The 14,121-nt window shown below is 46.1% G+C and overlaps 1 protein-coding gene across 11 annotated transcripts in view; it reads left to right on the plus strand.

The window, feature by feature from the left end:
* The window catches only part of GSAP (gamma-secretase activating protein), a 176,192-nt gene that overhangs the window by 47,382 nt on the left and 114,689 nt on the right, over window positions 1-14,121 (plus strand). For 3 of the 11 annotated variants that reach the window (XM_056573470.1, XM_056573471.1, XM_056573475.1), the window contains exon 1: window positions 5,503-5,813. The exons of 3 other annotated variants lie outside the window; for them this stretch is intronic. In XM_056573470.1, the coding sequence (XP_056429445.1) occupies window positions 5,738-5,813 (76 nt within the window). In that variant the 5' untranslated portion in view covers window positions 5,503-5,737. Of the gene's footprint in view, window positions 1-5,499; window positions 5,814-14,121 lie in introns of those variants that run through there. 5 more of the 11 variants (XM_056573467.1, XM_056573477.1, XR_008892615.1 and 2 more) reach the window with 4 other exon arrangements.

Raw genomic sequence — 14,121 nt, forward strand, 5'->3', positions numbered from 1 at the left:
CTTACTATACATCTTGAAGCTTACCAGACATTGTTGAAGCTATCTAACTTTTAGTTTCTAGCTCTTTAGATTTTTATACACAGCTCTCTATACATTTAGTCTCAAGCTGTCTAGACATTTTTTGAAATCTCACCTGTTAGTACACAGAAGGGTACATTGGCTTGCCCGAGGCTCTCTAACAATAAGGATAGCTACTAGGGTCTATCGGCTACACGCTACTTACCCCTAGAACACAACAGTATAACCTACCTAGGTTACCTTTAGAAATATGTGTCTAATTTTAAGCTTGCAAGAGCATCTACTGGCTAGGTAGAGCATCTCACACACGTAATAAAGAGAAGAGAAATATGAGTGTACCTAACAGTGGCAGGAATTGGATATTAATAGGCTACAATTCCTAAAGTGTTTCTTGAATGTGAGACATATTTCTGTTTTATGTACTGAGAAGACTGAGGTAGTACTTTTAAGTGAGCAATTTGGTGTACTAAAAAGACAAAGGTAGTACATTGAAGTGAGTTATTGAAGGTACTATGTGTGCAGGTACTGAATGTGAATCTTGATACCTTAAGGGTAGTTTACCCTGTGTAGTCCTTTGAGACCGATGCTAGCGATTGGCGACTGTAACAATGCTACTCTTGGAGGAGCCAGGAGAGTCACCCATTTAGCAACTGCTAAAACACCTTGTAAATGTTCCTAGTATATGTACAAGGACTACTGACAATTGTTTCTTTTGTGTACACGTGCATCTAGCGGACATTTTTCGTGTACTATATTTTCTTACGTTTTATGTACACAGACACACAGCTATTTTTCTGTGTACAGAAACCATATACATTTTTATTACACAGGCTTACACATTTATTAACACTCCAACATGGTTTCGGCGCATACACCTGATAAGTGCAATCTTTAGCAAGAAGGTCCTATGAATATAGGGATATGTACACAAAACTGGCGTGTAAGGATCTGCAGTCCACCTACACTAGGAGTCCATGGGAAACACGGCCTTACCACAATCAGCCGGGCATAAAACTTACAAATCTCCTACTGGCTAGGAGTCTCTTGACCTAATAGTCAGGCACAAACCTTGATGGTTACGTTGCTGAACTTGAAACTGGAACAATCTTAGCATAGTCCTGCTAGGCACATGTCTTTAACTTGGTTACTGGAAAACAAAAGTGGTTAGCACAAAAACAACATACATTACTTTACAGTCCTTCAAAAGACATTTTTCTGGAATCTTCTTGTGCCTCTTGTAGACCCCCTAGCCTTTCCTACATCAGGGGCTGGCAGGGAGTTAATGTAACTCTCCCACACCACATTGGTGAGAGTAGAATGAGTAACAGTAGGCTTACTGGTCGGGATCAAGGTTGGTGCATAAGGTTTTAGCACCATCTCCATGCCAGGAGTGGGCCAAAACACTTTCGTCGGTACCCTGGAAGCAGGCAAACTCTCCACGTCGGAAGAGGGCCTTGGTACATACGTTGGTACCTGTGCAGGAGGCAAACTCTCATTGCTCCGAGAGGGCCTAGGTACATACGTTTGTACCTCTGGAACAGACAAACTCTCATTGCTCCGAGAGGGTCTAGGTACGGTCTTTGGTGCCCTCAATTTGGGCCAACTTTCTTGATCTTGAGCAGGTCTTGACACTTTGCTGTATGAAGAAGATGACTGATGCTGTAGAGGCTCCTCCTCCTTGAGTACGCTGGTGGAGGCATCAGGAGCAGACCATTTTGGCCTCAGGTTGAAGGGATCTGATTCCTAACCTGTAGACGGAAAGTATTTGAAGGGAAGCTGTGTTGGGGCTGTTGGTCTTGTGACTTCTGCAGCCCATTCTCCACGCAGGCTCTGGACGGGGGGTGTACTCCACTATCTCGCTCACCTCCAGAGTAGAACTTTTTATGAAGATATGGCCTCTGTACTGCTCGCCGGTTTACGAGGATGGTTTGCCCTGTATGGCAATCTAGGAGTGTCCCATAACATCTGACCTTGTCGAACTTGGCCACAGTTGTTCTTCATCGTTCTAGAGGTTCCTCCCCTTCTCGGGGGTGATCCCACTTGCGGATGAAGAGTGCTTCCATCTCTTTAGTATTCTCCTGATAACGAATTCTTTCTTCAGGAGGCAAATGCACATGCTTTGGGGCGTACAGTTCTCTGTGTCGGGCCTTTAACTTATCCATCAGCTCAGCCAGCTCGGCTTCTTGACGGGCCCTTTCCCTTTGTGTGGCTGGAATTGGTGGGACTGGCTTTCCAGGTATAGGTTGTAGAACCGTATGCATATACTCGTTGAGTCCCGGCTCGTCCCCAAAAATCCACTGGGGCAACTCTGGTGAGCACGGTCGTGCACTTGGCAATTTGGATAGGGGTATTTTAGCTTCAGGGCTGGAGGAGGAAGAAAAGGCCGCCTCTGGTGGGGTACTCACTGCAGACTCCTCCGATGGGATTTCGGCCCACGAGCCCCAAGTTCTGTGGTGAGGGGACAATCTCACCGGTGATGCACCTCCAGGTTTCCCTGCGCTCTCCGCTGGAGGTGTGTCCGGCCAGTCATCGTCGTCATCGGGCAGTGGGGAAAGATTGCAGGCCCCCTCTTCATCCAGTGACAACCGCTGCAGACGGTCGGCAATTTCTTGGAATAGTTGGGCTGCGACTGCCACAACTTTCCGCTGTTCCGGCGCCATTTTGCTGTTCTCACCACGTGGAACGCTGCTCTCCGCCATGTCTGTACTCTCCGGCTCCCTGTGCAGACTGAAGAGGTCGCTGTGCGTGGTGTCTTTTATATTGGGCTTCCCCAAAATGGCCGCCGGCAGGAAAGACGTCATTGGTGCAGCCCCGACTTCCGGTCCTCCCAGAAACAACTCCTCTGTTTCCAAGTTCCCTTTCGGTTGCGACACAGCACAGGGGTGGGTCATGGCGCAGCGGGACTTCTTTGCGCGCTTCTCCGGCAGCAGGTTAACTCCTCCCGTGCTGACCGGATCAGAGGATCGTAGCATGAATTTGTTTCGCAGTTTACACATTGCAGCAAATAAATCTTCGCCCCCCCCCCTTACTTTTCGCGTGGCCCCCCTGTAATTCGCACCACTCCTGTACACTGTAATGCGGTCTGCGACACATGAATAAAGTCTGTTACTTTCTGGGGGGGGGGGGGGGGGAGTACAATTTTACTAGTGGCAACAGCAGCAGGCACACACCCGAATCCTGTTCGTGCGACGCCAAACAGGCTTTGTGGTGAGGAACTGTGTGGAAAGCCTTGTGGGGTGTAGGTTAGTTGGGGTGTTGCTGTTCTAGATACTGAAAGGGCGCTGTTAACCCTTGTCACTTGTGACGCCAGGGTGAGGGTTAAAACTCTGTAGTGATGCTGGGCCTATCGCTACCCTTCCCAAGAGCGATAGGTGAGTGTGAAATAAATAGATGATCCACAGCAGTGCTGAACTTAAAACTTGTGGAATCTTTATTGAAGATTTTCTGTATTTGCAATAATGGTAACAGTCCAGATAACAGAGTCTATTGAAACAGCACACCAGTGATTGACAGATGCTTAGGACTGGAAAGTTCGCTTTAGCTTTAGAGGATTGCATTTGCATAGATCTGCCGGATTTAGGGGTTTGATTAGGTCCGGAGATCTTGCTAAGGTAACAGGGAATTGTATGAACTATGGAGGCTAAGTCTCCACTTGGTTTTTTGCACTGCATTTTTAGGGATTAAAAAAAATGCCTGAAAAATCGCCAGTGCAAAAGACGTCATCATGCGTTTTTTCTTGCGTGTTTTTCTGGCGTTTTTTCCGGCGTTCTTTTCATTTGTGTTGAAATTGCACCTTTGCGTTTTTTTTGGTACCCAAAATTTCTTGGGTACCAAAAAAAATAAAAGGATGCAGCAGTGATGGAAATTTTTTTATTAAACGCAATGTATATATTTTATATTACTTAGCCTCAGGCCTAGTAATTTGTCTTGTAAGCTGCGGAGGTCCTACCTCATCCAGAGTCAGCAACCCGAGAGCGAAGAGAGTCATCAAGATGGCGCAGCTCCCTTATATGGGCAGGGGCTGGCCGGTTTGGATTGGTCCAATCAGCCGTCACTCACCGTTACATTGCCTTGTGGGTGATCACATGTCATGAGAACCACCAAAGGTCCTTCAGCAAAAACCATAGAGTTTTGAACTAAGTCACATGACCCGCAGGTCCTGCGACACGAACAAGGTAGGAATCTTTAATAGACATATTTACATATTTATTTACATAGATATTAACTACCTATGGGGTTACAAGGGGCCAGCTAAGGTAGAGGACTCCCACTGTTCCTAGGGACTCTGTCTTTGGGGACCTCACCACAAGGTAATGTATTAAATACGGTACCGGGACACCACACACTATTCCAGCCGTTACACTGCTGAGGCCTCATGGAGCATCAGAGCACCGATTGGACGGTGAGGAAGCAGGTAAGGGCCCTCCCGCCGTCTTCTAAGCTGATCAGGGCACCGTGGCGGGAATGTATCTTTTTCATTTTAGACGCTGCAATCAACTTTAATCGTGGCGTCTAAGGCGTTAATGATGGCATCACCGCAATCGGTGATGTCCAGCATAAGACCTGGGTCCTGGCAGCTGATAGCTGCCGGGACCACTCCGCTATGACGTCAACTCGTGAGCCATGGTCATAGCAGGGGAGCGGGCGCAGGGCGTACAGGTACACCCTGCGTCCTTAAAGGAGTAGTCCAGTGGTGATTCAGTGGTGAGCAACTTATCCCCTATCATAAGGATAGGGGATAAGTTGCAGATCGCGGGGGGTCCGACCGCTGGGGCCCCCTGCGATCTCCTGTACGGAGCCCCGACAGCCCGCTGGAATGGGGCGTGTCGACCTCCGCACGAGGCGGCGGCCGACACGCCCCCTCAATACAACTCTATGGCAGAGCCGAAGCGCTGCCTTCGGCAATCTCCGGCTCTGCCATAGAGATGTATTGAGGGGGCGTGTCGGCCGCCGCCTCGTGCGGGGGTCGACACCCGCTATCTCGGCGGAGAGCCGGGGCCCCGTACTGAGAGATCGCAGGGGGCCCCAGCGGTCGGACCCCCCGCGATCTCAAACTTATCCCCTATCCTTAGGATAGGGGATACGTTTTTCACCACTGGACTACCCCTTTAAGATGTTAAATAGTAAAACATCTGGTGCTAAAATTCCTCAGCAATTCCGACTCAATTTTTGTATGTGAACATAGTCTTAGTGGCCACAGAAGACAAAGATGTGACAAGAGGCTCCTTCAGGAAGTTTGGCAGCAGTTACAGGCTCCAGCCACAGGTGGGCACTGTGGTTCGAGCTGCACGCACCTGACGTCAGGGGAATTCCCTTCCCAGGACTTCCCCAGACTTCGTCTTCTTCTGTCAATAAACCTTCAGGGAATGAGGTCTATCTGATTGACGCCTCCGGAACCAATAACATAAGCCGCCTCTTCTCTGGTGTTCGGCGATTTGGCAGCTGGAAGCTATGGGCGGGATTATAGAGATGTTGTGGGCGTGGCCTAGAGGAGGCGTGTCCTGGACGTTTATTTTCGGGGCGCGGTGGTAGTGGGAGGTTTGTGCTTACAGGTAGGGGCCTTTAGGGGGCGCATATAGTGGCTGTGTCCTAGGCTGTGCGTATATCCCTGTACGGCTGAGAGGAGCAGGCGCTCGTACATATTGGACAGCTGAAGGCATGTCCGGCCCCTCAGCTCTGTAGCGGAGGACGCTTCATATAACTTCACTCCGGGGTAGAGATGCTGCTTGACTTTCAGGTCACGTTTAATCTCCACAGAGATGTTTTGCCGTGGTTGTCGGCTCAAGGAAGTCCAGGTAACTGCTTTGTTCTTCTGTTACTTCCTTGCTGTATCCTATTGTATTGTCCTCCTCACACGTTACATGGCTATGTGTGTAGATGTGGGGAACCTCCTGACATCTGTCCAGCACTGGTCACCAGGACCAGTCCATAGTCTTGGTGGACAGGTGCCGCCCCCCCCCCCCCCCCCCCCAACACACAGAGTTGCGCTGATTTTCTGCAGCTCATATTGCCTTCAATGTGCAGCAAAATCAGGTGCAGAAAATCTGCAGCAGAATATGCGGGTGTGAATGTACCCATATTGCAGATAATGTCAGAAAGTCCGACATCAGGAGCTGCAGGAAATGGTATTTAAGCATAATACTGTGAAATCTTGGGGCAATGATGTTCTGTACTGCCAAGGCCACTGTTTAGTTATACAAGTCACATACATGTCAAACGAAGATCTGTGGGGACCACCCGAGCAGCTAAGGATCTATCTCACTGTTTTTCAGGCAGTGTGACTCCAGCTGTTGCAAAACAACAATTCTCAGCATGCATGGACAGCCAAAGGCTGTTTGGGCATGCTGGGAGTTGTAGTTTTGAAATAGCTTGAGGTGCTCTGTTTGGAAAACACTGATCTAACTGGTAAGTCATGAATGCCTTTTCTTATCTTTTCTTACCATCTTCCTAAAAGGGTTTAGGCAGAGCCAGGCCCGTTCAAGAGATCATGGGGTTTACTGGAACCGACACTTCTCCCCTATCCTGTGCTTTAACTGCATTGCCCCTTTAATTTGTTAGAAACCAGCTTTGATACTCGGTAGTAGACCTTAAACGGGTCCTCCGGAAAATTTTTTTGCAAATCAACTTGTGCCAGAAAGTTATATAAATTTGTTCATTAACCCCTTAAGGACCGGGCGTTTTTCGGTTTTTGCGCTTTCGTTTTTTCCTCCTTACCTTTAAAAAATCATAACTCTTAAAATTTTGCACCTAAAAATCTATATTATGGCTTATTTTTTGCACCACTAATTCTACTTTGTAATGATATCAGTCATTTTATCCAAAAATCTACAGCGAAACGGGAAAAAAAATCATTGTGCGACAAAATTGAAAAAATACAGCCATTTTGTAACTTTTGGGGGCTTCCGTTTCTACGCAGTACATTTTTCGGTAAAAATGACACCTTCTCTTTATTCTGTAGGTCCATACGGTTACAATGATACCCTACTTATATAGGTTTGATATTGTCGTACTTCTGGAAAAAATCATAACTACATGCAGGAAAATGTATACATTTAAAATTGTCATCTCCTGACCCCTATAACTTTTTTATTTTTCGGTGTTCAGGGCGCTATGAGGGTTAATTTTTTTTGCGCCGTGATCTGAAGTTTTTGTCGTTACCATTTTTGCATTGATCGGACTTTTTGATCGCTTTTTATTCATCTTTTCATGATATAAAAAGTGACCAAAAATACGTTATTTTGGACTTTGGAATTTTTTTGCGCGTACGCATTGACCGTGCGGTTTAATTAGCGGTATTTTTTTTTTATTTGACATTTCCGCACGCTGCGATACCACATATGTTTATTTTTGTTTTTATTTACTCTGTTTTGTTTTTTTTTATTATTGGAAATGCCGGGTGATTCAAACTTTTATTAGGGGAAGGGATAATTCAAAGGGTTAATGATTTTTTTTACACTTTTCTTTTGCAATATTATAGCCCAACATTGCATTTACTGATCTTTATCTGTGTTCAATGCATCTCCATAGGGATGCATTGATCAGGGTTTTCGGCGATTGACTGCTCCAGCCTGGATCTCGGGCTTGAAGCATTCAAACGGCGATCGGACTGCAGGAAGGAAGGTAAGAGACCTTCCTCCTGTAGTACAGCTGTTCGGGATGCCGCGATTTCACTGCGGCGATCCCGATCAGCTCCCTGAGCTAACCGACACTTTTTACTTTCACTTTTAGACGCGTGGCTCAGCTTTGAGCGCGCGGCTAAAGGGTTAATAGCGCGCGGCACCGCGATCAGTGGCGGGTCCCGGCTTCACTATGACGCCGGGCCCGCCGTGATATGATGTGGGGTCACCGTGGAGCGGGACCAAGGACGTACTCATACGTCCTTGGTCCTTAAGAGGTTAATTTTATTTAAAAAAAAAAAAACCTGACTCCTTCCAGTACTTATCAGCTGCTGTATGCTCCAGAGGAAGCTGTGTAATCTTTCCAGTCTGACCCCAGTGCTCTCTACTGACACCTCTGTCTGTGTCAGGGACTGTCCATAGCAGGATAGGATTGCTATGGGGATTTGCCCCTGCTCTGGACAGTTCCTGACACAGACAGAGGTGTCAGCAGAGAGCACTGCGGTGAAATTGAAAAGATCAAACTGCAAGTATACAGTTTTGTAACTTTTTATCAGTCATGCTCAAGCTTGTGGCCATTGTACACAAAATGCACCCATATAATGCTTGTTTGATACCAGCCTTGCTATTGGGCTCAGTTGCTTCATTGGGCCTGGTATACAGTAGCAGTTTGTAGTATTCCGTTTCTAGCTGGAAAGTACATATGGGGTATTCCCTCTTAGGTTGCATATAGGTATTAAACCAGCTATTAAATGGGGCGACCTATTTGGCACACGCAAAATGTCAACAATAACGTGACGCACACCAAACATAATGAAATGACTGAATAAATCTTCATTAACCGCTTAAGGACCAAGCCCATTTTCAGCTTAAGGGCTAGGCCAATTTTATTTTTGCATTTTCGCTTTTTCCTCCTTGCCTTCTAAAATTCGTTAACTTTCATATTTTCATCTACTGACCCATATTAGGGTTTGTTTTTTGCGTGACCAATTGCACTTTGTAATGAAACCACTGATTTTTACCATAAAATGTATGACGAACCCCAAATTTTTTTTTATTTTTTTAGGGAGGAAATTTTAATGAAAACCAAAATTCTTGGGGGTAAAATGGGGAAAAACTGACAATTTTTATTGGGGGAGGGGATTTTAAATATTTTTTTATTTTATTTTTTAAATTTTTCAACTTTTTTTATTTTCTTTATTTACACTTTTTATGTCCCCATATGGGACTATCTATAGCAATCATTTGATTGCTAATACTGTTAAGTGCTATGCATAAGACATAGCACTGATAAGTATTATCGGCTATCTCCTGCTCTGGTCTCCTTGATCTCAGACCAGAGCAGGAGACAGCCGGAGCCAGGTGAGGGGACCCCTGTCCGCCGTTACAGATGATTGGATCGCAAGGGTGCTGGCAATCCGATCATCTATTTTATTATGCGCATTGCCACAGATGTCGTGATCTGTACAGATCACGGCATCTGAGGGGTTAATGGCGGACATCCGCGCGATTGCAGCCTGAACCTGCTGTGTATGACCCGAGCACCGCTCCGATGCTCGCGGTCATACACAGGACGTAGATGTACGTCCTGGTGCGGGAAGTACCGCCAAACCAGGACATACATTTATGTCCGTGGTCGTTAAGGGGTTAAAGTGTACCTGTCGTCAACAAAAACTTTTGATACAATGTAGATAAAATGATATGTATATTTGTAGTATACATTGGTTAAAAAATGTGTATATTTTTTGGAGGAAAAAGTGCTATCCCTGCAGCTATTGAATGTGTGTCTCTGTGAGGAGTCCAAATACAGGAAGTGAGGGCAGGAGAAGCAGAGCTCTGTGCAGGCTCCTGGCTTGTCAATCATCCTCATGTGTGAGCCCGTAGCATGTCATAGAGCCTCAGGGCCCCGCTTGTCCCCAGGGCACAGGGCCCCGCTTGTCCCCAGGGCCCCACTTGTCCACAGGGCCCCGCTTGTCCCCAGTCACTTCCTGTATTTGGACTCTTCATAGAGACACAGACAATAGCTGCAGGGACAAAATATACACATTTTTTAACCAATGTTTTTACATATATACATACAATGGTATTATCTACATGATATAACAAGTTTTTGTTGACGACTGGTACACTTTAAAAACGTATGAATAAAATACATCTAAGACATTGATAAAAAGGACAGGTCTTACTGATTGCAAGTGTAAGTAACTAAATCATTGACCAAACAACAAGGTGATTGCATGTAAAGTGCATAATATGTCCATATAAAGTAACTGCAGTTACCAGAGATCCTACAACCGCAGCAAGTTAAATGTATCATAACCACATTGCACTTATCCCATGAACACTTACATACAGTCCCTGCCACCCCAATGCCGATTGGCTAAAGAGCTTTGTCTTTCAACATAGTCTTAACCGGTCTGGCCTTTAACGTTGTCTTATATTTATTTTATTTAGGAATATTTTCAATAAAGATTTATTTTTTAAAGTTGTTTTTTTTTTTTTTTCTCATTTTGCGTGTGGTGCTTCCTCTTTTAGTTATGATCCCGTGTAAAGTGTCTTCTTTTGCTACATCAAAATAACCCTACCACAAAAATTACTAGATAAAAAACCAATCTTTGTTTGAAAAGTGACTATGGGCTAAAGAATGCCTGTCAATTGTAAGTGAATGTGCGTTATAATCAGAGCCTTCAGGTCCTAAGCTCAATAATCTATTTTTGCTTAGTTAATAATGCACCTTTTGTCTTAGTACTTATCATACAGCTTTACAAACTACTAGAGTGGAAATAAAAGGGTTTTATGGTACATTTGTCTCATGTAATGGAGTACTGTATGAGATGTGACTTATGAGACTTGTAAAATAGTTGTGGTTGGAAAGCACTTGTGTCCACTATCATTGAATGCCCTGAAACAAGGTCTTCAGATCTACTCAGTACCAAATTGTGTGTAAAGTTACCATGTTTTCTCTATGCACTTTTCTTGCAGCCATGGCTCATCTTGGCAGATATTGCCTACAGTCAGTAATAGTGCCAACAAAGTACCATTCTAAGTGTCCCCATAGTCTTAATACATTTATTAAATGCAAAGAGGCATGTAAAGCACACTACGGAAACTTTTTAAGCCGCCCACCTCCATGAGAACAAAGCCAAACGACTCTACATGGCACCTCTCAACATAACTGCAGGTTGGTTCTGGAGCAAGTATCTGCGAATATGTGCTGAGCTGGCAGAACAGTGTTTGGTTGAGGGGAAACATGGAGAGGCGGCACGGTACAGAGCCAATGACTCTCAACCTCTGCTACATGTTCATCTCTAACAAGTTGTATTCATCTTACTGATATTTTATGTTTTAAAGCCAGATTTAGTCACTCTGCATCACAGCTCAAGTAAATGACTAGAGATGTCATGCAACAGCGTCAAGTGGCACTAAATAACATGTATTGTCAAGGTTAACCTGTTCAGGACCCATGTCCTATCGTCATGTCATGGGACCCTGGTAGTTAAAGGGGTACTCTGCCCCTAGACATCTTATCCCCTATCCAAAGGATAGGGGATAAGATGTCAGATCGCCGCGGTCCCGCTGCTGGGGAGCCCTGGGATCCCCGCTGCGGCACCCCGCTCTCATTACAGCACAGAGCGAGTTCGCTCTGCACGTAATGATGGGCAGTACAGGGGCCGGAGCATCGTTATGTCACGGCTCTGCCCCTCGTGACGTCACGGCCCGCCCCTTTCAATACAAGTCTAAGGGAGGGGGCGTGGCGGTCGTCACGCCCCCTCCCATAGACTTGCATTAAGGGGACGGGCCGTGATGTCACGAGGGGCGAAGCCATGACGTCGCGCTGCTCCGTCCCCCGTATCGCCCGTCATTGCGCACAGCGAACTCGCTCTGTGCTGTAATGATAGCGGGGTGCCGCAGCGGGGATCCCAGGGCTCCCCAGCAGCGGGACCGCGGCGATCTGACATCTTATCCCCTATCCTTTGGATAGGGGTTAAGATGTCTAGGGGCGGAGTACCCCTTTAAGCACCCATGACATACATGTACGTCCTTGGGAATTTCGGTCCCTGCCGCGCAGTGGGTGGGTACCAGGATGGGGTGACTGCTGATATCTATCAGTAGGCACCCCACGCAAATGCCCAGGGGGGTCATCAGACCCCCCCATGTCGGCAATCACTGCAAATCGCCGGTGAATTCACACTGGTGATTTGTGCAATTCATATGTGCAATTCAATTCGGGTCATATGGGTCTATGGTGACCCGGAAAATAAGGGGGATCGGGGTTGTCTAAGACACCCATGATCCCCCTGAAGGGATAGGAATGAGGTGGCAGGGGTGCCACCCCTCCTATCCCTGCTAATGGTCATATAGTAGCGACGACCAATAGCAGATCGGGGGCAGGTGGGTTAACTTTCGGTTTCCCCATTTTGCCCACCCACAATAGGCGGGGTAGAACAGGGAAACCAACGGGGACCGGCGCCGGAGGTCCACTTAACCATCCGAGGTGACGAACGACTGTGGAGATCGGCGGCAGCAGAGGACTGCGATGCGGCTCCCTGGATTAAATCGAAGTCGGTGAGTTGCCTAGCAACATCTGGAGGGCTACAGTTTGAAGATCACTGTGCAGTGGTCTCTAAACTGTAGCTCTCCAGCATGCCCAAACAGCTGTCTCGCCATGCTGGGAGTTGTAGTTGCGTACCTCCATTTGTTGCACAACTACATCTCCCAGCATGCCCTTCGGCGATCAGTAAATGCTGGGAGTTGTAGTTTTGCAACAGCTGGAGGCATACTGGTTGGAAAATACTGAGTTAGGTAAACCTAACGCAAAAGTACAACTCCCAGCTTGCACGGTCTGTCAGTACATGCTGGGAGTTGTAGTTTTTAAATAGCTGGAGGTTCCCCCCCCCATGTGAATGTACAGGGTACATTAACATGGGCAAGTTTACAGTAAGTTTTCTGCTTGAAGTTTGAGCTGCGGCAAATTTTTTGCTGCAGAGCAAACTCCTAGCGGGAAACTCACTGTAAACCTCTGCCAATGCGAATGTACCCTAAAAAAGCTACACTACAATACACGAACACATAATAAAGGGTAAAACACAATATATACACCCCCTTACACTGTCCCCCCAATAAAAATGAAAAATGTATTGTACGGCAGTGTTTCCAAAACGGAGCCTTCAGCTGTGGCAAAACAACTCCCAGCATTTCCGACTAGCCACTGACTGTCCAGACATGCTGGGAGTTTAGAAACATCTGGAGGCACCCTGTTTGGGAATCACTGGCGTAGAATACCCCTATGCAATCCCTAATTTAGTCCTCAAATGCGCATGGCGCTCTCTCACTTCAAAGCCCTGTCGTATTTCAAGGAAACAGTTTAGGGCCACGTATGGGGTATTTCTGTACCTGGGGGGGGGGGGGGGGGGGGAAATTGCGCTACAAATTTTGTGGGGTCTTTTTCTCATTTTACCCCTTATGAAAAGGAAAAGTTAGGGGCTACACCAACCCGTTAGTGCAACATTTTTTTTTTTACACTAACATGCTGGTGTTGCCCCATACTTTTTTATTTTCATAAGCGGTAAAAGGAAAAAAAAGACCCCCAAAATTTGTAACGCAATTTCTCCTGAGTACGGAAATACCCCATATGTGGGTTTAAAATACTCTGTGGGCGCACAATAAGGCTCAGGAGTGAGAGCGCACCATGTACATTTGAGGCCTAAATTGGTGATTTGCACAGGGGTGGCTGATTTTACAGCGGTTCTGACATAAACGCAAAACAAATAAATACCCACATGCAACCCCATTTTGGAAACTACACCCCTCATGGGACGTGACAAGGGGTATAGTGAGCCTTAACAACCCACAGGTGTTTGACGAATTTTCATTAAAGTTGGATGGGAAAATGAAGAAGAATTTTTTTTTTTCACTAAAATGCTGGTGTTACCCTAAAATTTTCATTTTCACAAGGGAAAATAGGAAAAAAGCCCCCCAAAATTTGTAACCCCATTTCTTCTGAGTAAGAACATACCCCATATGTGAATGTAAAGTGCTCTGCGGGCGAACTACAATGCTCAGAAGAGAAGGAGCGCCATTGGGCTTTTGAAGAGAAAATTTGTCCGGAATTGAAGGCCATATGTGTTTACAAAGCCCCCATAGTGCCGGAACAATGCTTTTGTGACCCAATTTTTAAACTACACTCCTCATTTAATGTAATAAGGGGTACAGTGAGCATTTACGTCCCCCACAGGTGTCTGAAAGATTTTTGGAACAGTGGTCCATGAAAATGAAAAATATATTCACAGCCCACTGTTCCAAAGATCTGTCAAACGCCAGTGGGATGTAAATACTCACTGCACCCCTTATTAAATTCTGTGAGGGGTCACATCTGAGGGGGTCCTTTGTAAACGCACATGGCCCCGGACTTCCATTCCAAACAAATTCTGTCTCCAAAAGCTCAATGGCGCTCCTTCTCTTCTGAGCATTGTAGTTGTCGATTTTT

Source organism: Hyla sarda, chromosome 4 (assembly GCF_029499605.1).
Source record: "Hyla sarda isolate aHylSar1 chromosome 4, aHylSar1.hap1, whole genome shotgun sequence".
Classification (NCBI taxonomy): Eukaryota; Metazoa; Chordata; class Amphibia; order Anura; family Hylidae; genus Hyla; species Hyla sarda.